At 39.5% G+C, this 27,374-nt stretch overlaps 1 protein-coding gene across 1 annotated transcript in view; it reads left to right on the top strand.

The window, feature by feature from the left end:
- STK32B (serine/threonine kinase 32B) overlaps positions 1-27,374 on the top strand; it is a 459,768-nt gene that overhangs the window by 424,081 nt on the left and 8,313 nt on the right. The window contains exon 9 of the mRNA XM_053704147.1: positions 25,768-25,899. Coding sequence (XP_053560122.1) covers positions 25,768-25,899 — 132 coding nt within the window. The remainder of the gene's footprint in view (positions 1-25,767; positions 25,900-27,374) is intronic.

Raw genomic sequence — 27,374 nt, forward strand, 5'->3', positions numbered from 1 at the left:
GTGTCATAATGTCCAAACAAAGTAGGGATAATAATGCCATAGATATGATATTGCCCAAGATGATTCCTCTAATGAGGGGAGTAAGCATGGTACTGCATCATCCCCTTCTGTGTCTACACCAGTTTTGCCCACAAAAGAGGCCCCTAGTACATCTAGTGCGCCAATACTTATTACCATACAACAATTAATGGCTGTAATGGATAATTCTATTGCATGCATTTTTTCCAAAATGCCTACTTATCAGAGAAAGCGTGATTGCTCTGTTTTAAACACTGAAGAGCAAGAGGACGCTGATGATATCTGTTCTGACATACCCTCACACCTATCTGAAGGGGCCAGGAGGGAGGTTTTGTCTGAGGGAGAAATTTCAGATTCAGGGAAAATTTCTCAACAAGCAGAACCTGATATTGTAACTTTTAAATTTAAATTTCAACATCTCCACGCACTACTTAAGGAGGTATTATCTACTCTGGATGATTGTGACAATTTGGTAATTCCAGAGAAATTAGGTAGGATGGACAAGTTCCTAGAGGTTCCGGTGCCCCCCGATGTTTTTCCTATACCCAAGCGGGTGGCGGACATAGTAAATAAGGAGTGGGAAAGGCCCGGCATACCTTTTGTCCTCCCCCTATATTTAAGAAATTAGTTCCTATAGTCGACCCCAGAAAGGACTTATAGCATACAGTCCCCAAGGTCGAGGGGGCGGTTTCTACTCTAAACAAACGCACTTCTATTCCTATAGAAGATAGTTGTGCTTTCAAGATCCTATGGATTAAAGGTTAGAGGGTTTGCTTAAAAAGATGTTTGTTCAGCAAGGTTACCTTCTACAACCAATTTCATGCATTGTTCCTGTCACTACAGCTGCGTGTTTCTGGTTCGAAGAACTAGAAAAGTCGCTCAATAAAGAATCTTCGTACGAGGAGGTTTTGGACAGAGTTCAAGCTCTTAAATTGGCTAACTCTTTTTTATTTTAGATGCCGCTTTGCAATTAGCTAGATTAGCGGCGAATAATTCAGGGTTTGCTATCGTGGCGCGCAGAGCGCTTTTGCTTAACATCCCTTTCAAGGGTAAAACACTGTTTGGCCCTGACTTGAAAGAGATTATTTCAGACATCACTGGGGGAAAGGGCCACGCCCTTCCTCTGGATAGGTCTTTTAAGGCTAAAAAGAAGCCAAATTTTCGTCCATTTCGCAGAAACAGACCAGCCTCAAATTCTACACCCTCTAAGCAAGAGGGTAATACTTCTCAAACCAAGCCAGCCTGGAGGCCGATGCAAGGCTGGAACAAGGGTAAGCAGGCCAAGTCACCTGCCACTGCTACCAAAACAGCATGAAGTGTTGGCCCCCGATCTGGGAAGGATCTGGTGGGGGGCAGACTTTCTCTCTTTGCTCAGGCTGGGGCAAGAGATGTTCAGGATCCTTGGGCGCTAGAAATAGTTTCTCAAGGTTATCTCCTTGAATTCAGGGAACTACCCCCAAGGGGAAGGTTCCAAGGGTCTCAATTATCTTCGAACAGGCATTCTTACACTGTGTAGAAGACCTGTTAAGCATGGGAGTGATTCATCCTGTTCCATTAGGAGAACAAGGGATGGGTTTTTACTCCAACCTGTTCATAATTCCCAAAAAAAGAGGGAACATTCAGACCTATTTTAGATCTCAAGATTCTAAACAAGTTTCTAAGGGTTTCATCATTCAAAATGGAAACCATTCGAACGATCCTTCCTACCATCCAGGAAGGTCAATTCATGACCACGGTGGACTTAAAGGATGCGTACCTACGTATTCCTATCCACAAGGAACATTTTCGGTTCCTAAGGTTCGCCTTTCTGGACAAGCATTACCTGTGGCACTTCCATTCGGATTAGCCACTGCTCCAAGGATTTTCACAAGGGTACTAGGGTCCCTTCTAGCGGTGCTAAGACCAAGGGGCATTGCAGTAGTACCTTACTTGGACGACATCCTGATTCAAGTGTCGTCTCTGTCAAAAGCAAGGGCTCATACGGACATTGTCCTAGCCTTTCTCAGATCTCACAGGTGGAAAGTGAACATAGAAAAAAGTTCTCTGTCCCCGTCAACAAGAGTTCCCTTCTTGGGAACAATAATAGTTTCCTTAGAAATGAAGGTTTTTCTGACAGAGGCCAGAAAATCAAAACTTCTAAGCTCTTGTCAGGTACTTCATTCTGTTCTTCTTCCTTCCATAGCGCAGTCCATGGAAGTAATAGGTTTGATGGTTGCGGCAATGGACATAGTTCCTTTTGCACGAATTCATCTAAGACCATTGCACCTGTGCATGCTCAGACAGTGGAATGGGGATTATACAGACTTGTCTCCGACGATACAAGTAGATCAAATAACCAGAGATTCACTCCGTTGGTGGCTGACCCTGGACAACCTGTCACAGGGAATGAGCTTCCGCAGACCAGAGTAGGTCATTGTCACGACCGACGCCAGTCTGGTGGGCTGGGGCGCGGTCTGGGAACCCCTGAAAACTCAGGGTCTATGGTTTCGGGAAGACTCTCTTCTCCCGATAAACATAATGGAACTGAGAGCGATATTCAATGCTCTCAAGGCTTGGCCTCGACTAGCAAAGGCCAAATTCATAAGGTTTCAATCAGACATCATGACGACTGTTACATATATCAACCATCAGGGGGTAACAAGGAGTTCCCTGGCGATGGAGGAGCATCCGGGGGAGTGGGAACTCCATCTGGAAATCTTTGCCCAAATAACTCAATTATGGGGCATTCCAGACATGGTTCTGATGGCCTCTCGTCAGAACTTCATGGTCCCTTGTTACGGGTCCAAATCCAGGGATCCCAAGGCGACTCTATTGGATACAATAGTAGCACCTTGGATCTTCAACCTAGCTTATGTATTCCCACCGTTTCCTCTCATTCCCAGGCTGGTAGCCAGGATCAATCGGGAGAGGGCTTCGGTGACCTTGATAGTTCCTGTGTGGCCACGCAGGACTTGGTATGCAGACCTGGTGAATGTGTCATCGGCTCCACCATGGAAGCTACCTTTGAGACAGGACCTTCTTATTCAGGGTCCATTCGAACATCCGAATCTGGTTTTCCTCCAACTGACTGCTTGGAGTTTGAACGCTTGATTTTATCAAAGCGTGGGTTTTCAGATTCTGTAATAGATACTCTTATTCAGGCTAGAAAGCCTGTAACTAGAAAAATTTTCCATAATATATGGAAAAAATATATCTGTTGGTGTGAATCTAAAGGATTCCCATGGAACAAGATAAAAATTCCTAAGATTCTTTCCTTTCTACAAGAAGGTTTGGAGAAAGGATTTTCTGCGAGTTCTCTGAAGGGACAGATCTCTGCTTTATCTGTTTTACTTCACAAAAGGCTGGCAGCTGTGCCAGACGTTTAAGCGTTTGTTCAGGCTCTGGTTAGAATCAAGCCTGTTTACTGACCTTTGACTCTTCCCTGGAGTCTTAATCTAGTTCTTTCAGTTCTTCAAGGGGTTCCGTTTGAACCCGTACATTCCGATAAGTTATTATCTTGGAAAGTTTTGTTTTAGGTTGCAATTTCTTCCGCTAGAAGAGTTTCTGAGTTATCTGCTCTGCAGTGTTCTCCGCCCTATCTGGTCCATGCAGATAAGGTGGTTTTACGTACTGAGCCTGGTTTTCTTCCGAAGGTTGTTTCCAACAAAAATATTAACCAGGAGATAGTTGTACCTTCTTTGTGTCCGAATCCAGTTTCATAGAAGGAACGTTTGTTACACAATTTGGACGTTGTCCGTGCTCTAAAATTCTATTTAGATGCTACAAAGGATTTCAGACAAAGATCTTCCTTGTTTGTTGTTTATTCTGGTAAAAGGAGAGGTCAAAAAGCAACTTCTACCTCTCTATCTTTTTGGCTTAAAAGCATCATCAGATTGGCTTATGAGACTGCCGGACGGCAGCCTCCTGAAAGAATCACAGCTCATTCCACTAGGGCCGTGGCTTCCACATGGGCCTTTAAGAACGAGGCTTCTGTTGATCAGATATGTAAGGCAGCGACTTGGTCTTCACTGCACACTTTTACCAACTTTTACAAATTTGATACTTTTGCTTCTTCTGAGGCTATTTTTGGGAGAAAGGTTTTGCAAACCGTGGTGCCTTCCATCTAGGTGACCTGATTTGCTCCCTCCCATCATCCGTGTCCTAAAGCTTTGGTATTGGTTCCCACAAGTAAGGATGACGCCGTGGACCGGACACACCTATGTTGGAGAAAACAGAATTTATGTTTACCTGATAAATTACTTTCTCCAACGGTGTGTCCGGTCCACGGCCCGCCCTGGTTTTTTAATCAGGTCTGATGATTTATTTTCTTTAACTACAGTCACCACGGTATCATATGATTTCTCCTATGCAAATATTCCTCCTTTACGTCGGTCGAATGACTGGGGAAGGCGGAGCCTAGGAGGGATCATGTGACCAGCTTTGCTGGGCTCTTTGCCATTTCCTGTTGGGGAGGAGAATATCCCACAAGTAAGGATGACGCCGTGGACCGGACACACCGTTGGAGAAAGTAATTTATCAGGTAAACATAAATTCTGTTTTTTAGAAAGAGATCTCCTATGGGAAGAATCTTTCTCAGTACACTCTGTGAATTTTTTTCAGGAGTGATTATGCCAGTTCTTTTTTACAGGAACAGGATTTGGGTTTCTATTCAATTCTATTATTTACCCCTAAGAAGAAAGGTTTATTCAGTCCATTCTTGGATCTGAAGAATTTTATTTTGTTTGAGTCTCAACTTTTAATTTGAAAGAGCAGTATTCAAATATGTGGATTTTTATTTTTGTGGAATCCTTCAATTAACTAAGTTTTGTTTCTTCAAAACATGGTTAGAGGATTCAATTTACCTAAGAATTTTGTGATCACTTCTTGTTGGGTTTATAGATGGATTGTGTGTTCATGTCTTTGTCTTTATCGGACATAAGTCAATTGTAAGTGATGTTAGCCTGTCTAACTTACAGTCTAGAACATTTCTTTCAGTGGCTATGTGCATGAAAGTTTTATGTCTCATAACTTCAGCATCGGGCCTGGTTCCCTTTGTTCATTTTTCATCTGAGATCTCAGGGGGTCTCCTTTGGTTCGTCCTTCCTGGACTGTATTCTTAATGGATGCAAGTCTTACAGGTTGGGGAGCTGTCTGAGGGTCTTTGACAGCACAAGGGGTTTGTAAACTTCAAGAGGCGAGGTTTCCGAAAGATATTTTAGAACTTCGTGCTATTTTTCAGAGCTCTTTCAGGGTTGGCCTCTTTTTAGGAGAGAACATTTTCGTTTTCTGCTTTCAGACAGACAATATCACAACTGTGACTTTTGTCAATCAACAAATAGGGACTCGTTCCATAACAATTAAGAAGTATCTTGAATACATTCTTAGATGGAATTCATCTCCTGTCTAACTTTTATGATTTTAGACATTTGGAAGGGGGATTATCTCAGCCGTCAGTCTTTACATCCGGAAGAGTGGTGTCTCTATACAGCTGTGTCTTCTCGATTTCCCAGGTACATTTTCAGTTCCAGGGATCCTCAGGTGAAGATAGTGGATTTATTAGCAGTGTCTTGGTTTTGCAACCTGACTACATCTTTCTGCCTCTGTTTTTTTCATCCAAAGGTGATTTCCAAGATTTTATTGGAACAGTGCCATGTGTTTCTGATAGCATCAGCATGGCCACACAGGTTTGGTATGTGGATCTTGTTCGGATGTCCAGTTGCCATCCATGGCTGCTTTCTCTTTGGCCAGCCTTCTTGTTTTAGGGGCTATTTTTCCATCAGGATCTCAAATTTCTAATTTGGGGGTATGGACATTGATTAATGTTTAGTCATAGAAGTTTCTCTGACTCAGTTTTTATCGCTATGTTGCAGGCTGATAAGTTTGTTTCAAGGAACATGTATTATCAGGTTTGGAAGACCTATGTTTTATAGTGTTCTTCTCATAAATTGTCTTGGCATTCTTTTAGAATTCCTAGTATTTTTCAGTTTCTTCAGGTTGGTTTGGATAAGTTTGTCTTCAAATTTGTTTGAAGGGACAAAAATCTGATCTCTCTGTTTTATTTCCTATAAAGTTTATTTAAACTTCCTGATATTCACTGTTTTGTTCAGGTTTTTTTGTATCAAGCCTGTTCGTTTATTAATTCTCCTTTTCTGGAGTCTTACACCTAGATTTAGAGTTCTGCATTAGCCTTAAAAAGCAGCGTTAAAGGACCACTCAACACATTAGATTTGCATAATCAACAAATTCAAGATAACAAGACAATGCAATAGCACTTAGTTTGAACTTCAAATGAGTAGTAGATTTTTTTATAACAAATTTCAAAGTTATGTATATTTCCACTCCCCTTGTATCATGTGATAGCAATCAGCCAATCACAAATGCATATACGTATAGTCTGTTAATTCTTGCACATGCTCAGTAGGATCTGGTGACTCAAAAATTGTAAATATAAAAGACTGTGCACATTTTTTTTAATGGAAGTAAATTGGAAAGTTCTTTAAAAGTACATGCTGTATCTGAATCATGAAAATTTAATTTACCTGAGTGTCCCTTTAAGGGGTCCTAACGCTGCTTTTTAATGCCCGCTGGTATTACGAGTTTGGCAGGTACAGGTGTACCGCTCACTTTTCTTCCGCGACTTTTGGCTACAGCAAATCCCCTTACGTCAATTGCGTATCCTATCTTTTTAATGGGATTTGCCCAACGCCGGTATTACGAGTCTTGGAAGAAGTGAGCGGTAATGCCTCTACCGCCAAGACTCCTACCGAATAAAAAAGTCAGTAGTTAAGAGTTTTATGGGCTAACGCCGGAACATAAAGCTCTTAACTACAGTGTTACAAAGTACACTAACAACCATAAACTACCTATTAACCCCTAAACCGAGGCCCCCCACATCACAAACACTATAATAAAATTATTTAACCCCTAATCTGCCGACCGGACATGCCGCCACCTACATTATACCTATGAACCCCTAATCTGCTGTCCCTAACATTGCCGACACCTATATTATATTTATTAACCCCTAATCTGCTCCCCCTCCAACGTCGCCGCAACCTACCTACACTTATTAACCCCTAATCTGCAGACCATACATCGCCACCACTATAATAAATGTATTAACCCCTAATCTGCCCTCCCTAACATCGCCACCACCTACCTACAATTATTAACCCCTAATCTGCCGACCCGAACGTCGCCGCTACTATAATAAAGTTATTAACCCTTAAATCTAAGTCTAACCCTAACCCTAACACCCCCTAACTTAAATATAATATACAGTATAATAAATACTTACCTATAAAATAAACTAATATAGCTACAATATAAGTAATAATTACATTGTAGCTATTTTAGGATTTATATTTATTTTACAGGCAACTTTGTATTTATTTTAACTATTAAACTACTTTTAATAACTATTTAATAGCTACCTAGTTAAAATAATTACAAAATTACCTGTAAAATAAATCCTAACCTAAGTTACAAATACACCTAAGATTACACTATCGATAAATTAATTAAATAAATTACCTACAATTATGTAAACTAAAATACAATTAAATAAACTAAACTATATTACAAAAAAACAAACACTAAATTACAAAAACTAAAAAAATATTACAAGAATTTTAATCTAATTACACCTAATCTAAGCCCCCTAATAAAATAAAAAAGCCCCCCAAAATAATAAAATTCCCTACCCTATACTACAGGGAGTGCAGAATTATTAGGCAAGTTGTATTTTTGAGGATTAATTTTATTATTGAACAACAACCATGTTCTCAATGAACCCAAAAAACTCATTAATATCAAAGCTGAATAGTTTTGGAAGTAGTTTTTAGTTTGTTTTTAGTTATAGCTATTTTAGGGGGATATCTGTGTGTGCAGGTGACTATTACTGTGCATAATTATTAGGCAACTTAACAAAAAACAAATATATACCCATTTCAATTATTTATTTTTACCAGTGAAACCAATATAACATCTCAACATTCACAAATATACATTTCTGACATTCAAAAACAAAACAAAAACAAATCAGTGACCAATATAGCCACCTTTCTTTGCAAGAACACTCAAAAGCCTGCCATCCATGGATTCTGTCAGTGTTTTGATCTGTTCACCATCAACATTGCGTGCAGCAGCAACCACAGCCTCCCAGACACTGTTCAGAGAGGTGTACTGTTTACCCTCCTTGTAAATCTCACATTTGATGATGGACCACAGGTTCTCAATGGGGTTCAGATCAGGTGAACAAGGAGGCCATGTCATTAGATTTTCTTCTTTTATACCCTTTCTTGCCAGCCACGCTGTGGAGTACTTGGACACGTGTGATGGAGCATTGTCCTGCATGAAAATCATGTTTTTCTTGAAGGATGCAGACTTCTTCCTGTACCACTGCTTGAAGAAGGTGTCTTCCAGAATCTGGCAGTAGGACTGGGAGTTGAGCTTCACTCCATCCTCAACCCGAAAAGGCCCCACAAGCTCATCTTTGATGATACCAGCTCAAACCAGTACTCCACCTCCACCTTGCTGGCGTCTGAGTCGGACTGGAGCTCTCTGCCCTTTACCAATCCAGCCACGGGCCCATCCATCTGGCCCATCAAGACTCACTCTCATTTCATCAGTCCATAAAACCTTAGAAAAATCAGTCTTGAGATATTTCTTGGCCCAGTCTTGACGTTTCAGCTTGTGTGTCTTGTTCAGTGGTGGTCGTCTTTCAGCCTTTCTTACCTTGGCCATGTCTCTGAGTATTGCACACCTTGTGCTTTTGGGCACTCCAGTGATGTTGCAGCTCTGAAATATGGCCAAACTGGTGGCAAGTGGCATCTTGGCAGCTGCACGCTTGACTTTTCTCAGTTCATGGGCAGTTATTTTGTGCCTTGGTTTTTCCACACGCTTCTTGCGACCCTGTTGACTATTTTGAATGAAACGCTTGATTGTTCAATGATCACGCTTCAGAAGCTTTGCAATTTTAAGAGTGCTGCATCCCTCTGCAAGATATCTCACTATTTTTGACTTTTCTGAGCCTGTAAAGTCCTTCTTTTGACCCATTTTGCCAAAGGAAAGGAAGTTGCCTAATAATTATGCACACCTGATATAGGGTGTTGATGTCATTAGACCACACCCCTTCTCATTACAGAGATGCACATCACCTAATATGCTTAATTGGTAGTAGCTTTCGAGCCTATACAGCTTGGAGTAAGACAACATGCATAAAGAGGATGATGTGGTCAAAATACTCATTTGCCTAATAATTCTGCACTCCCTGTAAATTACAAAAGTAATCAGCTCTTTTACCAGCCTTTAAAATGGCTTTTTGCGGGGCATTGCCCCAAAGTAATCAGCTCTTTTACCTGTAAAAAAAAATACAAGACCCCCCCAACATTACAACATTACAACCCACCACCCACACACCCCTACTCTAAAACCCACCCGATCCCCCCTTAAAAAAACCTAACACTAACTCCCTGAAGATCACCCTATTTTGAGCCGTGTTCACCCAGCCAGGCACCACTGGTCATTTGATCCGTCCAGAAGTCTTCATCCGATGGGGCAGAAGAGGACATCCGGACCGGGAGAAGGCTTCATCCAAGCGGCATCTTCTATCTTCATCCATCCGGTGCGGAGCGGGTCCATCTTCAAGACATCCGACGCAGAGCATCCTCTTCTTTCCACGGCCGACGACTGAATGAAGGTTCCTTTAAATGATGTCATCCAAGATGGTGTCCCTCGAATTCCGATTGGGTGATAGGATTCTATCAGCCAATCGGAATGAAGGTAGGAAAAATCAGATTGGTTGATGCTAAGAAAAATTTTGGGTACAGTGTCCCTTTAACTGATCATAACAAAACCAAGTACTTGCAGTAAAATAAATAACAAATATATTGGTGAAAAGAAAATATTTGATTCTTAAACATATGAACTGCACCAATGGTATAGCCAGTGTGGGGACTATATTTAAAGGGACAGTTTACTCAAAAATGTTCTCCCCTCTAATTTGATCCCAATGATCTACTTTACCTTCTGGAGTGTATTAAATTGTTTACAAGTATTTCCATTACCCTTATATTGGCATTTGAACTAGTTGATTTAGCCTGTGGTATCCCCACCTATTCTGAAAGTTTTTGGCCTTAAGGCCAAGCTGTGTTAGCACAGCCAGTAGAAGAAATTACACTCACACAGCTAGATTATGAGTTTTGCGTGCTATAGGGAAATTAATGACTGCAACAAAAGTTGTGTTATTTAACCCCTATAGCGCAGCCATTACAAGTTTTTAAAAACCCGGCTTGTGTAAACACCCCAAATCTGCCCACAACTGACATCGCCACCACCTACCTACAGTTATTAATAGTGATGTCGCAAATTGTTCGCCGGCGAATAGTTCCCGGCGAACATAGCATGTTCGCGTTCGCCGCGGCGGGCAAACATATGCGATGTTCGATCCGCCACCTATTCGTCATCATTGAGTAATACTTTGACCCTGTACCTCACAGTCAGCAGGCACATTCCAGCCAATCAGCAGCAGACCCTCCCTCCCAGACCCTCCTGGACAGCATCCATTTTAGATTCATTCGGAAGCTGCATTGTTAGTGAGAGGAGGAACAGTGTAGCTGCTGCTGATGATTTAGTAGGGAAATCTATAGCTAGGCTAGTGTATTCAGTGTCCACTACAGTCCTGAAGGACTCATCTGATCTCTGCTGTAAGGACAGCACCCCAAAAAGCCCTTTTTAGGGCTGCTTTTTTTTTTTCCTGTGTAATCTAATTGCAGTTGCCTGCCTGCCAGCGTGTGTGTCAGGCTTACAGCGTATACTGTGCCCACTTGCCCAGTGCCACCACTCATATCTGGTGTAACAGTAGTGTAGATTTTAAAAAAACAACACTTTTTTGACTGTGTTAAATAATAGCAGTCAGTTTCCTTCACACATGTGCGTTTAAGTGCCTGCCTGCCAGGGCACAGTGTCACCCCAGTGCAACTCATATCTGGTGTAACAGTAGTGTAGATTTAAAAAAAAAAAAAAAACTTTTTTGACTGTGTTAAATAATAGAAGTCAGTTTCCTTCACACGTGTACGTTTAAGTGCCTGCCTGCCAGGGCACAGTGTCACCCCAGTGCAACTGATATCTGGTGTAACAGTAGTGTAGATTTAAAAAAATCAACACTTTTTTGACTGTGTTAAATAATAGCAGTCAGTTTCCTTCACACGTGTGCGTTTAAGTGCCTGCCTGCCAGGGCACAGTGTCACCCCAGTGCAACTCATATCTGGTGTAACAGTAGTGTAGATTTAAAAAAAAAAAAAACACTTTTTTGACTGTGTTAAATAATAGCAGTCAGTTTCCTTCACACGTGTGCGTTTAAGTGCCTGCCTGCCAGGGCACAGTGTCACCCCAGTGCAACTCATATCTGGTGTAACAGTAGTGTACATTTAAAAAAAACAACACTTTTTGACTGTGTTAAATAATAGCAGTCAGTTTCCTTCACACGTGTGCGTTTAAGTGCCTGCCTGCCAGGGCACACTGTCACCCCAGTGCAAATCATATCTGGTGTAACAGTAGTGTACATACCTGATGTTTTAAAGCACGTTATTCCAAACAATTTAGGAATGTTAGGTGATTTATGCCCTTTATGGATTAAAACCAGACTCTGCATCAACTATGTCATTTTCCATGGGAGTTTTGCCATGGATCCCCCTCCGGCATGCCACAGTCCAGGTGTTAGTACCCTTGAAACAACTTTTCCATCACTATTGTGGCCAGAAAGAGTCCCTGTGGGTTTTAAAATTCGCCTGCCTATTGAAGTCTATGGTGGTTCGCCCGGTTCGCGAACGCAAAATTTTAGGTTTGCGACATCACTAGTTATTAACCGATAATCTGCCGCCCCGATATCGCCACCACCTAAATAAAACTATTAACCCCTAATCTGCCGCCCCCTAAATCTCTGGCCTCCCACATCACTACCACTAAATAAATCTATTAAACCCTAAACCACCAACCTCCCACATTGCAAAAATCTAAATTAAACTAGTAACCCCTACACCTGCACCTAAACCTACCCTAACACCCTCTAACGTTAACATAATTATAATAGAGCTAAATTGAACTTACAATTATTAACTAAATAATACCTATTTAAAACGAAATACATACTTACCTGTCAAATAAAACCTAAGCTAGCTACAATATAACTAATATTTACATTGTAGCTAGCTTAGGTTTTATTTTTATTTCACAGTTAAGTTTGTATTTATTTTAACTAGGTAGACTAGTTAGTAAAAAATAGTTATTAACTATTTTCTAACTACCTAGTTAAAATAAATATAAATTTACCTGGAAAATAAAACCTAAGCTACCTTACACTAAAACCACTAAAATCACAAAAAATATAAAAACCTACCATTACAAAATAACAAACAACGAAATTATCCAAAAAAATAAAAATGATTCCTATTCTAATACCCTTTAAAAAAAAAATACCCCAAAATAAAAAAGCCTAATCTAGAATAAACTACCAAGGGCCCTTAAAAGGGCCTTTTGTATGGCATTGCAGCGCTTTTGCTACAAGAAAAACAAACACCACCTAACAGTATACAAACCCCAACCCTCAAACTACCAAGGGCCCTTAAAAGAGCCTTTTGTGGGCCCTTAAAAGGTCCTTTGGTAGGGCATTGCCCTAAAGTTATCAGCTCTTTTGCTGCAAAAAAAGCAAACACGCCCTAACAGTATACACCCCCTAACAGTATATATTCCTATTCTAATACCCATTTAAAAAAAAAACACCCCAAAATAAAAAACCTAATCTAGAATAAACTAACAATGGCCCTTAAAAGGGCCTTTGGTAGGGCATTGCCCTAAGTTAAATAGCTCTTTTACCTGAAAAAAAAATACAGACACCCACTAACATTACAAACCCCCACCCCCAAACCCACAAAATAAAAAAACTATTTAAAAAACCTAATCTACCTATTGCCCTGAAAAGGTCATTTGTATGGGCATTGCCCTTAAAATGGCATTTAGCTCTTTTGCTGCCCAAACCCTAATCTAAAATAAAAACCCACTCAAAAAACCCTTAAAAAAAAGCCTAACACTAACCCCCGATGGTCCACTTACAGTTTTTGAAGTCCCGCTTGAACGATCTTCATCCCAACAGTGAAGTTCCTCATCCAGGCAGCGAGAAGTCTTCATCCAGGTGGCCTCTTCAATCTTCATCCCGGCGGCAAAGTCCTTATCCAAACGGCAAGAAGTCTTCATCCAGGCGGCCTCTTCAATCTTCATCCAGGCGGCATCTTCTATCTTTATCCCGGCGGCGTGGAGAGGGTCCATCCTCAAGACATCCAGCATGGAGCATCCTCTTCCATACGGTCGCCGCAGTACACTAATCAATTTTTTTTCGCATTTATCTTGATTTACTTTATATCCTGATAATTGTTCAAAATTTTGTATTAATGAGTATAAAGGAGGAAGTGATAAAAGTGGCTTAGTGATAGATAGAATAACGTCATCCGCGAATAGTAATATCTTATAATTGTTTTCCTATTGGGATCCCTGTTATATCTTTATGATCTCTAATTCTAGCTGCTAAAGGCTCCATGCACAATGCAAATATTAGGGGCAAAAGAGGGCACCCCTGTCTGGTTCCGTTTCTAATTTTGATAGATTTAGATTAATACCCTGAAAGTTTTACAAACGCTTCAGGCTTAGAGTATATGGAATTCAATGCATCCTGAAATGGCCCTATTATCCCAAATTTAGTCATTACCGTGTGCATATTTTCCCTATTTATTCTATCAAATGCCTTCTCTGCATCCAGAGCAAGAAACAGAGAAGGCATTCCTTTTGTGGAGGTCCAATTTATGAGTTTTACTATTTTACGGACATTGTCTGGTGCTTCTCTATGTTTAATGAACCCCACCAGATCTGTGTGAATTAAGTTCATGATTGGTATGGTCAATCTGTTTAATATAATTTTAGTAAATAGCTTAAGGTCCTGGTTTATGAGGGATATAGGCCTATAATTTTTACAATATTGTCTATTTTTTCCCCGGCTTTGGAATTACTGATATTCTAGCTAAAAGCATCTCTGGGGGAATATCTTTTCCTTCCATAATGTGATTGAATAGTTTAACTCATTGTGTAATTATAGATGATTGGATGTCTTTGTGAAAATGTCCTGCATATCCATCAGGGCTTTATTCCTTTTTAAGTCCTTTATGGCTAAAGAGACTTCCTGCATAGTTATTGGGGCATTCATCATATCTCTTTCCTCTTGTGATAACTGATTAAGTGTAGTGACACCTAAGAATTCATCTAGTGTTCTAGTTGTGTTATGTTCTTATTGAGTAAGAGTTATCTCAAGGTTATAGAGTGTAGATTAATAGTCAGCAAATGTATTTGCTATGTGTAGAGGGTCATTAGTAGTTTCACCATTCGTTTGTTGTATTTGAGGAACTGTGGTGTTCCTGATGATGTCCTTCAATTTGTTAGCAAGCATTCTATCCCGTTTATTACTATATAAATAGTATTGTGAATCTACTAATTTAATTGAATTCAGTGCCTCTGTATTTAATAATTGATCAAATGCTTCGTTCTTGATTTTTAAAGATTTAGAGAGTCATGGCTTAGGTTGAATTAAAAGCTGAGAGCGCAAAGTCTTTGTTTCATCTTTTAAGGCTGCGATTTTGCTAATGTTTGCTTTTTTAATTTTACTGGATTCTGATATTAGTAATCCCCTAACATAAGCCTTAAGTGCTCCTCAGACGCATATTGGGTTAGAAATCGATCCTGCATTAAATGAAATAAATTCTCTAATTTGCTGGTGTATTTTTTGTTTTAAGATCTCATCTTTTAGTAGATTTGGGTGCAAGGGCCAAGATCTCGTTCTTTGTGGATTTCTTAAACCTTTAAGTGTTATTTCTATAATTGCATTGTCAGACCATGAACAATTAATAATATTTGCTGTATGGACTATGGGAAACAAAATTTGGCTAGTAAGTAGGTAATCAATTCTTGAATGTGTACAATGTGCCGTTGAAAAATATGTATAGTCTTGTTCTTGTTTATGTAATGCTCTCCAACGGTCAATAAGATTGTGGTCAAAAAGGAGGTCTTTAAGTAAGTGCTTTGTATAGGAAGTAAAATAATTATTACTCTTTTCTTTTCTGGTTCTGTCAAGCTTATCGTCTAGAGCCATGTTAAAGTCTCCTCCTATAATGGTTTTAAACCTTTTCCATTGTGTTAGATATTTACTGATATTGGAGATTAAAGGGGCCTGGTGCTCATTTGGTGCGTATATATTAACCAATAGAATGGGTGTGTTTTGTATTAGACCTCTCACTATCAAGAATCTTCCTCCTTTATCTCTTATCACCTCTTCCTCCTTAAAATTCAATGATGAATGGAGTAGTAAAGAGACACCACATTTCTTTTTGTTACTAATGGCATGATATTGAATAGGGTAAAGTTTGTCCCAGTATTTGGGTGTGCATTGGCATGTGAAGTGAGTTTTCTGAATCATTACAATATGGGCTTCCATAGCCTTATATTCAAGAATAGCCTTTTTCCATTTGATGTTAGAGTTTAGTCCTCTAACATTGTGGGAAATTACCTTAATATGCATTGGGGGAGATAAATCACAATATGGATATGGTGTATGCATTCTTACATCCTACTGGGTTTAGGGGCCTGTGAATGGGCTGTGATGCTCAGATATGCACTATAAACTACAGACCTGTGTGGGCATGTGACCCGAAAAAGTTTATAACACACTGTGACCTACACTGTAGTAGATGTGAGCAAATCTTCATTGCATGAAAAATATGATGTACCAAATAAAATAAAACATTAATAACCAGTATAAAACAGTTTAACAAAAACTTCTTAAACCATTTAGTTGCCTTTAGTGAAGGCAGATACATATCATTCAAATTGTCAAATCTAGCCCATATGGCTATGGAAGTGAACATGTACATGTTTTGGGGAGGACAAACGTGGGATGGAGGGTTAAGAGGAGGGTAAGAGAAGCGAAGGAGGGGGGTGAAGAGGTTATGCGGGGGATGGGCGTGGGGAGGAGAGATGAGGAGAAGTAGCTAGGTGGAAGATTTTATCTTATAACATCTACCATACCAACGTAATTAGAACATTTTCTTAGTATTTTATGGATATTTAGTTCATATTACCAATCTTTAGAGTTCGATCATATACTTTTGTTGTAGTCCTTTTCAGGTAGGTTAGGAATTCTTCTCATTGGAGGAATAGAGTCTAACATAAGTTAAAGTCCTCTTCAGGTAGGTGAGGAGTCTTCTATGCTGGAAGAATTAGATTCTGATACTGGACTTGTATTCTGCTTAGCTTTCTTAGGTCTACTATTTTTTCCTACTAGTGTCCAGTCTCGTTGAAACGTTTTCCTCTGTGGTTTTGGTGAAATTGGAGGGTTTGACATGTCTACATTGATGTGGAGGCGAGCAAGTAAGAAAATCCCTTCTTCCACTGTGGAGCAGGAGTATGTTGTACTCAAGTGTGTGAAGAGTAACTTAAATGGAAAGTTCCAGCGATATTTAATTTTTACTTTTATGAGAGCTTGTATCACTGGTTTCAACTCTCGTCTCTTTCTGAGCATTGTCGTTGAAAGATCTGTGTAGATCTGGATAGGGTGATTTTCAAAGCTTAGATTATGTAATGATCTGGCAGCTTTCATGATTGCTTCTTTAACGTGATAATAATGTCATTTTACAATAACATCTCTAGTTGGTGATTGGGATGGTTTGGCAAGTGCCCTGTGTACTCTATCCATTAATAGCATACTTCTGTCTACATCTGGAACTAACTGATGGAATAACTCAGTGATATCGTCTTGTAAATGTTTATATTCCTCTGGTAGGTTTCTGATACGCAGATTGGATCTACATGACCTATTTTCCAGGTCTTCAACATGCAACTCTAGATTTTTTTATATATGACCATTGCTCTTGAAGTGCTTGTTGGATATTCTAAATTTCCTCAGCAACATCATCGAGTTTTTCTTCTAATTTGGATGTTCTTCCTCCTATATCTTAAATATCTCTTTTGAGGTCTAACAACGCAGTTTTAAGTTCTTCCTGGAAGAGGACTTTAATTTGTGATAGCAGTTCTTTATTTGGCATCTCTATGGCTGTTTCTATATTTGTATTTGTGGGGGTTGCTGGAGAATCATTTGAAGTCGCTGTAATGTTTTTTTCCAAGGTTCATTGTTTCAATTGCGACTTAGACAGGCAATCTTTAACTGATTGATTCTTGTTCTTCATGATTGTTCCTTAGGGTGGTGATTACTCTTGTTTCTGTATATAGAGAACAATCTAAAGTTCTTGTTGCACTAGAAAGGATATAGGTATGTTGAAGTATGCTCACAGTATCTTCCACCTGCTGGACAGACAAGTATGTTCACATATATGCTTTAGTTTATCATTACGAGCTAGTTTGAACTATTTAACACGTTAGGTCATATTTTCCTTTCATTAGATATCTTAAGCCCTTTTTTATGACTCTGAATGTCTTTTTGGCAATGGGCTTATCATAGGTGGTGATCCAAGTATTCCAATTCTTTTAGTCTCTTACTAAGGGCGTCTTTAACTTGTGTCACCTTTGGTCTAATATGATGCAAGACATGGTTAAAGAGCAAAAAGATGTTATATAGGAAGAGCTTGAATCACTGTTGGAAATTTTAGTGAATTGTTTTACATTTCAGGGTTACAAGGTTGTTGTCTTTCTGTCAAATAACCTGTGATGATGTGAGGTGTCCCTAGTAGCTTTGACATCCAAAGTCTCAGCAGCTTTAATGAATATCTGTTCCAGAAAGATCCAAAGCCAATGTTCTAAGACAACTTGCTTTATTTTATGGGATTACTTCACTGATTTCTTTGTTATCAAAGACACCAGAGCAGAACCCCGCCTCTCCGGTGTTGTCTGAGCAATACTGATAAGATTTTTATATGGGTTATCTAATTAAATTGCTCAGTCAAATTATGGTCAGAAGATGTAGGTTTCCCACTGTGGCCCATCTAATATACCTCCGGTATAGTCAGGCCTGCATTCTATATTTATATGTTCCTCTCCTCCGGATCGATATCAGAAGGGCACTTTACTCTTAATATTTAATATGTTCCTTGTGTTGTGTCATTCCGTATCTTCAGCGTCCTGCTATGTATGCTATTTTCCTCCTCTTTAGGACTGTAATGCATATGACACACTGGTTATTTGTAGAAGGAAGTTCAATATGGCGTCTTTTCCCGCCGTTATTTCCCAGGCACCCCTATATCAATTTACCCCCAATACTGATTACAAGTATGTTATTGTCTCTGGCTTATTAGGGGTTACGGACCAGACAGTCTAATTTTGTCCCACTTGTAAGGTCTGTTGATAAGCTTTATTACCTGGATGGTGTCCAGTACTATCGCTCACCTACAAGACTCCATTGCATGGTCTCCTATCACTACCAGGCCCTTTGAGGCTCTCTGTGTAGGTATTGCTGGTCGCAGGCGAGAGCTACCCTCCGGTGACTCTCAAACTCTTACTATCTAGTCGGAACTAGTAAATTGCCGATGGAGCGGAGCCCCGACCCTCCACCGGCCTCCGTCTACTCACAAATCCTGCTGGAGTTGAAGTACTTCTCGTAAGTTTTATAAGAGCTGTACAGTCTCAGATCGATTCCCTATCAACGGCAAGGTTGAGTGTCCTGTAAACTTGCAAAAGTTTGGCCCTATAATAACCAAATATATGCCTTTATGTTTAAGCACAGACGGAGCTATACAAACACACGTCCATCTCCTTCAGCTGTTAGCTCTGCCCTCGGGTTAATAGGTAGTTTATGGGTGTTTAGTGCACTTTGTAGCAGTTTAGTTATGAGTTTTATGTAACAAATTTGTAGCATAAAACTCATAACTACTGCTTTTAGATTGGGCTATGGATCTTGTAGTTTTAGGGTGTAACGCAGGTTTTTTGCGTCACCGTAAAACTCGTAATGGCAGCACTATGGGAATCCCATGAAAAAACATAATTTTTACGAGTGCAGGACTGACGTTGCGTTACAGGCTAAAAGGCTTGTGGTAAACCTATACCGACAAGACTTTTAATGGCTGCAGGCTGCTTTAACTCTGAAAATGCCATATTTTCAGCGTTAAAAGACGAACGCACAACTCGTAATCTAGCTGACAGTGGGGTATAGAAGAGATAAGGTAATAAAATGTTAATTTTCCATTGTTCTCTCCAAGTATTGGTGAATGGTTTATGGACAGATATAAGATAAAGAAGCATGTGTATGTACACAATGTGATAAAGTAATGAGATCTGGGTTTATCTACAAGCTCAACCCATTTTATTGGGTTGTGGCTTCAAAACACAAAATCAGCTAATTCATATACACAAATAAATCTTAAAAAGCAAATCTCATACATGTTATACTCTGCAGTTGTTAAAAAAGTAATTAGAAACACGTTAAGGCAAAAACAATTTTATAGTATACTGTTCCTTTAAGCAAAGTTTTACTAGATATAAACTTTCTATAGGCTTCAGTTGCGCTCATTAAATCCTATCAACAACAGCATCTGAATATTTGTCAGAGATTTATTTAATAATCAAATTTATGAGCATAATAAATAATGTTGTGTTTATTGATGCCACTATCTTCATAGATGGACCACAGTTACCACAAACTAAAATCCAGATTGGCATCAGAGGGGGGAAAATGTTACCCCGTTTCTATGCCGATCTTTTTCAATCTGTACATTGATTGATCCTTTTTAATGCTAATAGGCAATGTGTGCAATTATCCTGTTGGACTCCAAAACCAGAGAGATATGTGTGTAAGTCTTTTTTAGGGATCTGTTGTTAGCATATAGTGGGCATGTGTGTTTGCTGGATATGGATTTGGCTAATATCTATAAGCGTAACTGCTTATTATTACTTTTAAATATTTATTGACTGAGCATGTATCTGGTGACATAGCTTCTTAATGTCATCCAATATGGAGGGAGGGTAATGTCATTCACCTAGATTACGAGTTTTGCGATAGAGGCTGTGCGGTGCTAACGAGCAGTTTATGCTCACCGCTCACTTACAGACAACGCTGGTATTACGGGTTTTTATAAACACGGCGTTAACCGCAAAAATGTGATCGTAGAGCAAAATTTTGCTCCACATCTGACCTCAATACCAGCGTTGCGTACGTTAGCGGTGAGCTGGCTGAACGTGCTTGTGCACGATTTCCTCCATAGGAATCAATTGGGGAGAGCCGGCTAAAAAAAAACCTAACACCTGCAAAAAAGGAGCTTAAAGCTCCTAACGCAGTCCCATTGATTCCTAAGGGGAAAATATATTTATGTCTACACCTAACACCCTAACATGAACCCTGAGTCTAAACACCCCTAATCTTACACTTATTAACCCCTAATCTGCCGCTCAGGACACCGCCGCCACCTACATTATACTTATGAACCCCTAATCTGCTGCCCCCAACATCGCCGACACCTACATTATATTTATTAACCCCTAATCTGCCGCTCCCAATGACGCTGCAACTATTAACTATTTAATAACTACCTAGCTAAAATAAATACAAAAGTACCTGTAAAATAAGACCTAACCTAAGTTACAATTACACCTAACACTACCACTGTAATTAAATTAATTCCCTTAAAAAAACAAAACACTAAATTACAGAAAATGATAAAAAAAATTACAAGATTTTGAAACTAATTACACCTAATCTAATCCACCTAACAAAATAAAAAAAGCCCTCCCAAAGTAAAAAAAGCCCTACCCTACACTAAATTACAAATAGCTCTTAAAAGGGCCTTTTGCGGGGCATTGCACCAAAGTAATCAGCTCTTTTACCTGTAAAAAAAAAATACAAATCCCCCCCAACATTAAAACCCACCACCCACACAACCAACCCTACTCTAAAACCCACCCAATCTCCCCTTAAAAAAACCTAACACTAACCCCCTGAAGATTACCCAACCGGGAGACGTCTTCATCCAACTGGGCAGAAGTGGTCCTCCAGACGGGCAGAAGTCTTCATCCAAGCCGGGCAGAAGTGGTCCTCCAGACCGGCAGAAGTCTTCATCCAGACAGCATCTTCTATCTTCATCCATCCGACACGGAGCGGGTCCATCTTCAAAACATACGACGCGGAGCATCCTCTTCTTTCCACTGCTACGACTGAATTAAGGTTCCTTTAAATGACACCCCTACTCTAAAACCCACCCAATACTCCCTTAAAAAAACTTAACACTAACCCCTTGAAGATCACCTTACCGAGAGAAGTCTTCACCCAACCGGACCGAAGTCCTCAACGAATCCGGCAGAAGTGGTCCTCCAGACGGGCAGAAGTGGTCCTCCAGACGGGCAGAAGAGGTCCTCCAGATGGGCAGAAGTCTTCATCCAGACGGCATCTTCTATCTTCATCCATCCGGCGCGGAGCGGCAACATCTTCAAGACATCCGACGCGGAGCATCCTCTTCTGGGGACGTCTTCTTGCTGAATGAAGGTACCTTTAAGTGATGTCATCCAAGATGGTGTCCCTTAGATTCCGATTGGCTGACAGAATTCTATCAGCCAATAGGAATTAAGGTAGAAAAAATCCTATTGGCTGATTGGATCAGCCTATAGGATTGAAGTTCAATCCTATTGGCTGATGCAATCAGCCAATAGGATTGAGCTGGCATTCTATTGGCTGTTCCAATCAGCCAATAGAATGCAAGCTCAATCCTATTGGCTGATTGCATCAGCCAATAGGATTTTTTCTACCTTAATTCCGATTGGCTGATAGAATTCTATCAGCCAATCAGAATTGAAGGGACGCCATCTTGGATGACGTCATTTAAAGGAACCTTCATTCAGTCATAGCCGTGGAAAGAAGAGGATGCTCCGCGTTGGATGTCTTGAAGATGGACCTGCTCTGCGCCGGATGGATGAAGATAGAAGATGCCGTCTGGATGAAAACTTCTGCCCGTCTGGAGGACCACTTCTGCCTGGCTTGGATGAAGACTTCTGCCCATCTGGAGGACCACTTCTGCCCGGTTGGATGAAGACGTCTCCCGGTAGGGTGATCTTCAGGGGGTTAGTGTTAGGGTTTTTTTAAGGGGGGATTGGGTGGGTTTTAGAGTAGGGTTGGTTGTGTGGGTGGTGGGTTTTAATGTTGGGGGGGGATTTGTATTTTTTTTACAGGTAAAAGAGCTGATTACTTTGGGGCAATGCCCCACAAAAGGCCCTTTTGAGGGCTATTTGTAATTTAGTGTAGGGTAGGGCTTTTTTATTTTCAGGGGGCTTTTTTATTTTGTTAGGGGGATTAGATTAGGTGTAATTAGTTTAAAAATCTTGTAATTTTTTTATTATTTTCTGTAATTTAGTGGGGGGGTTGTACTTTAGATAATTTAATTTAATTTAGGGAATTAATTTAATTATAGTGGTAGTGTTAGGTGTAATTGTAACTTAGGTTAGGTTTTATTTTTCAGGTACTTTTGTATTTATTTTAGCTAGGTAGTTATTAAATAGTTAATAACTATTTAATAACTATTCTACCTAGTTAAAATAAATACAAACTTGCCTGTAAAATAAAAATAAACCCTAAGCTAGATACAATGTAACTATTAGTTATATTGTAGCTAGCTTAGGGTTTATTTTACAGGTAAGTATTTAGTTTTAAATAGGAATAATTTAGTTAATGATAGTTATTTTATTTATATTTATTTAAATTATATTTAAGTTAGGGGGGGTTAGGATTAGACTTAGATTTAGGGGTTAATAACTTTAATATAGTCGTGGCGATGTTGGGGGCGGCAGATTAGGGGTTAATAAATGTAGGTAGGTGGCGGCAATGTTAGGGACGGCAGATTAGAGGTTAATAAAATTTAACTAGTGTTTGTGAGGCGGGAGTGCAGCGGTTTAGGGGTTAATATATTTATTATAGTGGCGGCGATGTCCGGTTCGGCTGATTAGGGGTCAAAAATATTTTTAAAGTATTTGCGATGTGGGGGGCCTCGGTTTAGGGGTTAATAGGTAGTTTATGAGTGTTAGTGTACTTTTTAGCACTTTAGTTATGAGTTTTATGTTACGGCGTTGTAGTGTAAAACTCTTAACTACTGACTTTTAAAAGCGGTACCAGTCTTGACAGGAGAGGGTCTACCGCTCTCTTTTTGGCAGACTCGTAATACCGGTGCTATGCAAATCCCATTGAAAAAATAGGATACGCAATTGACGTAAGTGGATTTGCGGTATTTCCGAGTCTGGCCAAAAAAGTGAGCAGTACACCTGTACCTGCAAGACTCGTAATACCAGTGGGCGTTAAAAAGCAGAGTTGGGACCAGCCAACGCTGCTTTTTAAGCCTAATGCAAGACGCGTAATCTAACCCATTGTGTTTTGTGCATTTATAAAACAATGTTACATTCAAAAATATTTTTTGTGTATTCATAAATAAGCTTTTTTGTCTGGGGGTTTATTAATTTATTTTATCTGTGAAATTCGATAAGTAAAAAATGGTCCTAAAAATGTGTTTTTATGAATCACAAGTTCTTATTGTGATCAGAGAAACGGGACTGGCACATGTTAAGAAAAAGACCATTTTTCACCAAGCCAGTAATGAAAAAATTCTTCTGATTAAACACTGAAAATGGCTGATTGTGATTGCATGGACATTGAAAAGGGCTCATTTGCAGCTGTTAAAGGGAAATAATACCCATATGCTAATTCACTTGAAAGTGATGCAGCATAACTGCAAGAAAAAAAGTCACCCGAACATCTGTGTGTAAAAGAGGAAGAAAATTTACGTCAAAATTTCTTCAGCTCACAACAGTAAGTGCTGTGTGAACAGATATACTGTAGCCGCATGTTGAGAAAAAAAAACAAAAAACATCAGCTTCATCAAAAGCTGATGTCCAGGCCCAGACTGACCATAGGCTATACCGGGCAAATGCCTGGTGGGCCGCCTGGTTGCCTTAGCTCTGCCACCATTACTACACACACAGACTACTGTATGGCTCTCGATCTGAATTTGCAATTAAACACTTAATGTAGTGAGCCAGGTGCACATCTGTGCATGTGTGCATACACGTAGGCCCTCTTGCCCCTAAAAGTTTATTGTACCAGTGCCTCAGTTATGTGAGTACACCATACAGGTGATGTCAGAAAGCGGTCCTTTTTTGTAAGAGCAACAGACCGGGCAGGACTTTGCATGTGCCATGTTACATGGTGTCAAGTAGAAAGCACACAGAGCCTCTACTCAGGCAAGCTCTCATCTTGGGGAAGGAAGAGTGGGAATCAGTTGAGGTGGAGTAGAAAGAAGGCAAGATGTTGCCATATTCATATCTTGCAGTGCTGCCATGTGTGTGTTGGGGTCACGAGGGGGTTGCGGGGGGTGCCGCGAAAGTCAGTCGGGCCAGACTGCTTCAGTGCCAGTCCAGACTGAGACAGTCACAGCAGGAAGTTTTGTGCCACAAATGCCTCTGTCTGGCCTATCTCACGACTCACCATATATATCTTAGTTATGCTAATGCATTCTTGTTCTGACAGTATATGAATTAGACTCTTGTACTCTGCTTTACATGATATGTATGTGCATTGAATCAGGATCTACATGGAATATGCTATTAACATTAATGTACTTTCATATATTTTGTGTGTTTTTATTTAATTGCTAAAATGTTGCCATTTCAATTGTCCCTTCCCCAAACTGGAGACTATGCCATGCACCTTTCTGCCATTCTGATAGACCAATCTAACCACTGATGTCACCTGTAATTGTTAATATAGTTATTGTCACCGTTATTTCACTATTATTATGATTGGTGTCCAGGGGCTAGTACTTGTCTGTCTAGGGGAGCTTACACTGTGCACTCTGAGGGCTAGATCAAATGCCACTTGTCAACTTAGCAACTGATCAAAGCCACAAATATGTTGTTACAGTCAGGTGCTAAGTTTGCAACCAACTGGTGTGTGATCTACCTTTTAGTGTTCTACATACAGCAATGTTAGTGCTGATATCACTGATTCACTGATATCACTGATTCACAAATGTACTGAACTGACCACTTTAATATTTAAATGGGAGAAACTTGTAATCAATAAGTACACATTCCAAGATCTGGGTAAATGTCACAATGAAAATATGGTGTGTGTGTGTGTGGTTGGGGGATAAGTAATTGGTAGCTGAAATATTTCTTAGATTAAAGGGACACTCTTAAAATTTCAAGTGCATGTGAGTGGGTGGGTGTATGTGTTGTGTGCATGCATGCGAGTGGGTATTTGTGTGGTGTGCGTGCATGTGAGTTAGTGGGTGTAAGTGTGGTGTGAGTGCATGTGAGTGAGTGGGTGTATGCGTGGTTTGTGTGCATGTAAGTGGGTGTATGTATGTGTGATGTGTGTGCATGTGTGTTGGTGTATGTGGGTTATGTGTGTGCATGTGAGTGGTTGTATGTGTGGTATGCGTGCATGTAAGTGTGTGTGTGTGTGATGTGCGTGCATGTGAGTGGGTCTATGAGTGTGTATGTGGGCTGTTGATTAAAAAATTGGGGGGGAGTGGGCTGCTTTTCCTGAAAATGTCCGGGCCTATTTTTGGTCCCTGTCTGGCCCTGCTGATGTCACACTTTGCTTTACTGTGATCTCATGAGATTTCCCTGAAATCTCACAAGATTTCATAGTAAACTTTCAAGTGCTTCAATATTTGGGTATCATGCCCCTTTAATGTGCTGATAATTGTCAAACAATAGCTTGTTTTATCTTATTTTCTATTCCATCTATGGCAGAAAGGAAGATTAAACTGTGATCCAACATTTGAGTTAGAAGAAATGATTTTAGAGTCAAAACCACTGCACAAAAAGAAAAAGAGACTTGCCAAGTATAAATCAAAGGATGCATCAAAAGAAAGCTGTCCTCTGGTAAGTTCATGCTTTTTATAAATACAGAGCAATTGAGCAAATACATGTTATTTGAACTATAACAAAATACATTTTATCAGATGTCATTTCCAAACAAGAAGAAGCCCTCAATAATTAAAGGGACAGTCTACACCTTAGTCATCTTAAAGTCTTACCTTAGATTGAGCTGCAAGTAGCCTCCTGCACCCTTTCTATATCATTCAGCAGGAATGGTAAAGAAGTTATTTTAAAATGAATTTCGTTGCTGGCCACTTTGAAATGGCTGCCAAGCTCCGCCCACTTATATTACATGTCCATGGTAAAGCATGGCGAATAATTAGTATGGCCGACATCGCTCTAGCAAAACATATACTTTTAATGAATATTGCGAACGCACTAACTTGCGTGCATATTACAAATTGAATGTTATAGTTTGTGCTCAAGTGAAAGCCTAAAATGAGCTAGAAGTAAAGTGTTAGGGTTAAAAGTAAAATCATAAAACACTTCAAAAACACATTAACATAAATTATTACTCTCATTTATACATTTTGTTTTACACAAATATATCATTTTAATATTAATAAAAAAGTTTTTAAAAGGGTTAAAACATGATTGGGTATATAGCAAGGTGTTTGACTGGAAAGTGCTCCAATGTATACATATATATGTTATGGGTAAAGTGAGATATTGGATAATACTAGGATTATCCGGATAAAATGGATATTACCTAAGCTGCTGTGGTTAAAGCCCGATGTATGATGATAAATCCCCTCAGAGTCATCGAGTTACTGCATTAAACATATATAGCATGCACTGTAATTCCCCCATCTTCACTATCATTTTGCCTCCACCTGGGGGGTTCAAGGTTTACTTGGGGTGGATGCCAAAGGATCGGCAGGGCACCTTCCTAGAAACCCCCCAGGCAGAGGCAAAAGAGAAAGTGTAGATGGGGGAATTACAGTACATCGGGCTTTACCCACAGCCTCTTGGGTAATGTCCGTTTTACCAGGGTAATCCTAGAATTACCCAGATTTCTTACTTTAACCATAACATATACTGTATATATGTCTAAATATGTGTATGTGTGTGTACATATGTGTATACATATGCATTTATATGTTTAGATATGTATGTGCACACATACATACAGATATACACATACAAACACATGTATACCATATATATAATTTTATATATATATATATATGTATATATATATGTGTATATATATATATAATATACATACATACACTTTAGAGCCCTTCCCAGTCAAATACCTTTAAAAAAGAAATATCACTTTAATTGTTAATGTGTTTTCATGTGTTTTGAATAGAAATGCTTATACATTCCCTATGTTCTTCACTAAGAAAAAAAAGTTCTTAATTTTTTTAAATAAATATTTCTCTATATATCTGCATATGCATTATATATCTATATATATTGGTATATATTCATATATAGGTATATACAAATATATATACAGATATATAGAGGAA

This window comes from Bombina bombina, chromosome 2 (genome assembly GCF_027579735.1).
Source record: "Bombina bombina isolate aBomBom1 chromosome 2, aBomBom1.pri, whole genome shotgun sequence".
NCBI classification, from domain to species: Eukaryota; Metazoa; Chordata; class Amphibia; order Anura; family Bombinatoridae; genus Bombina; species Bombina bombina.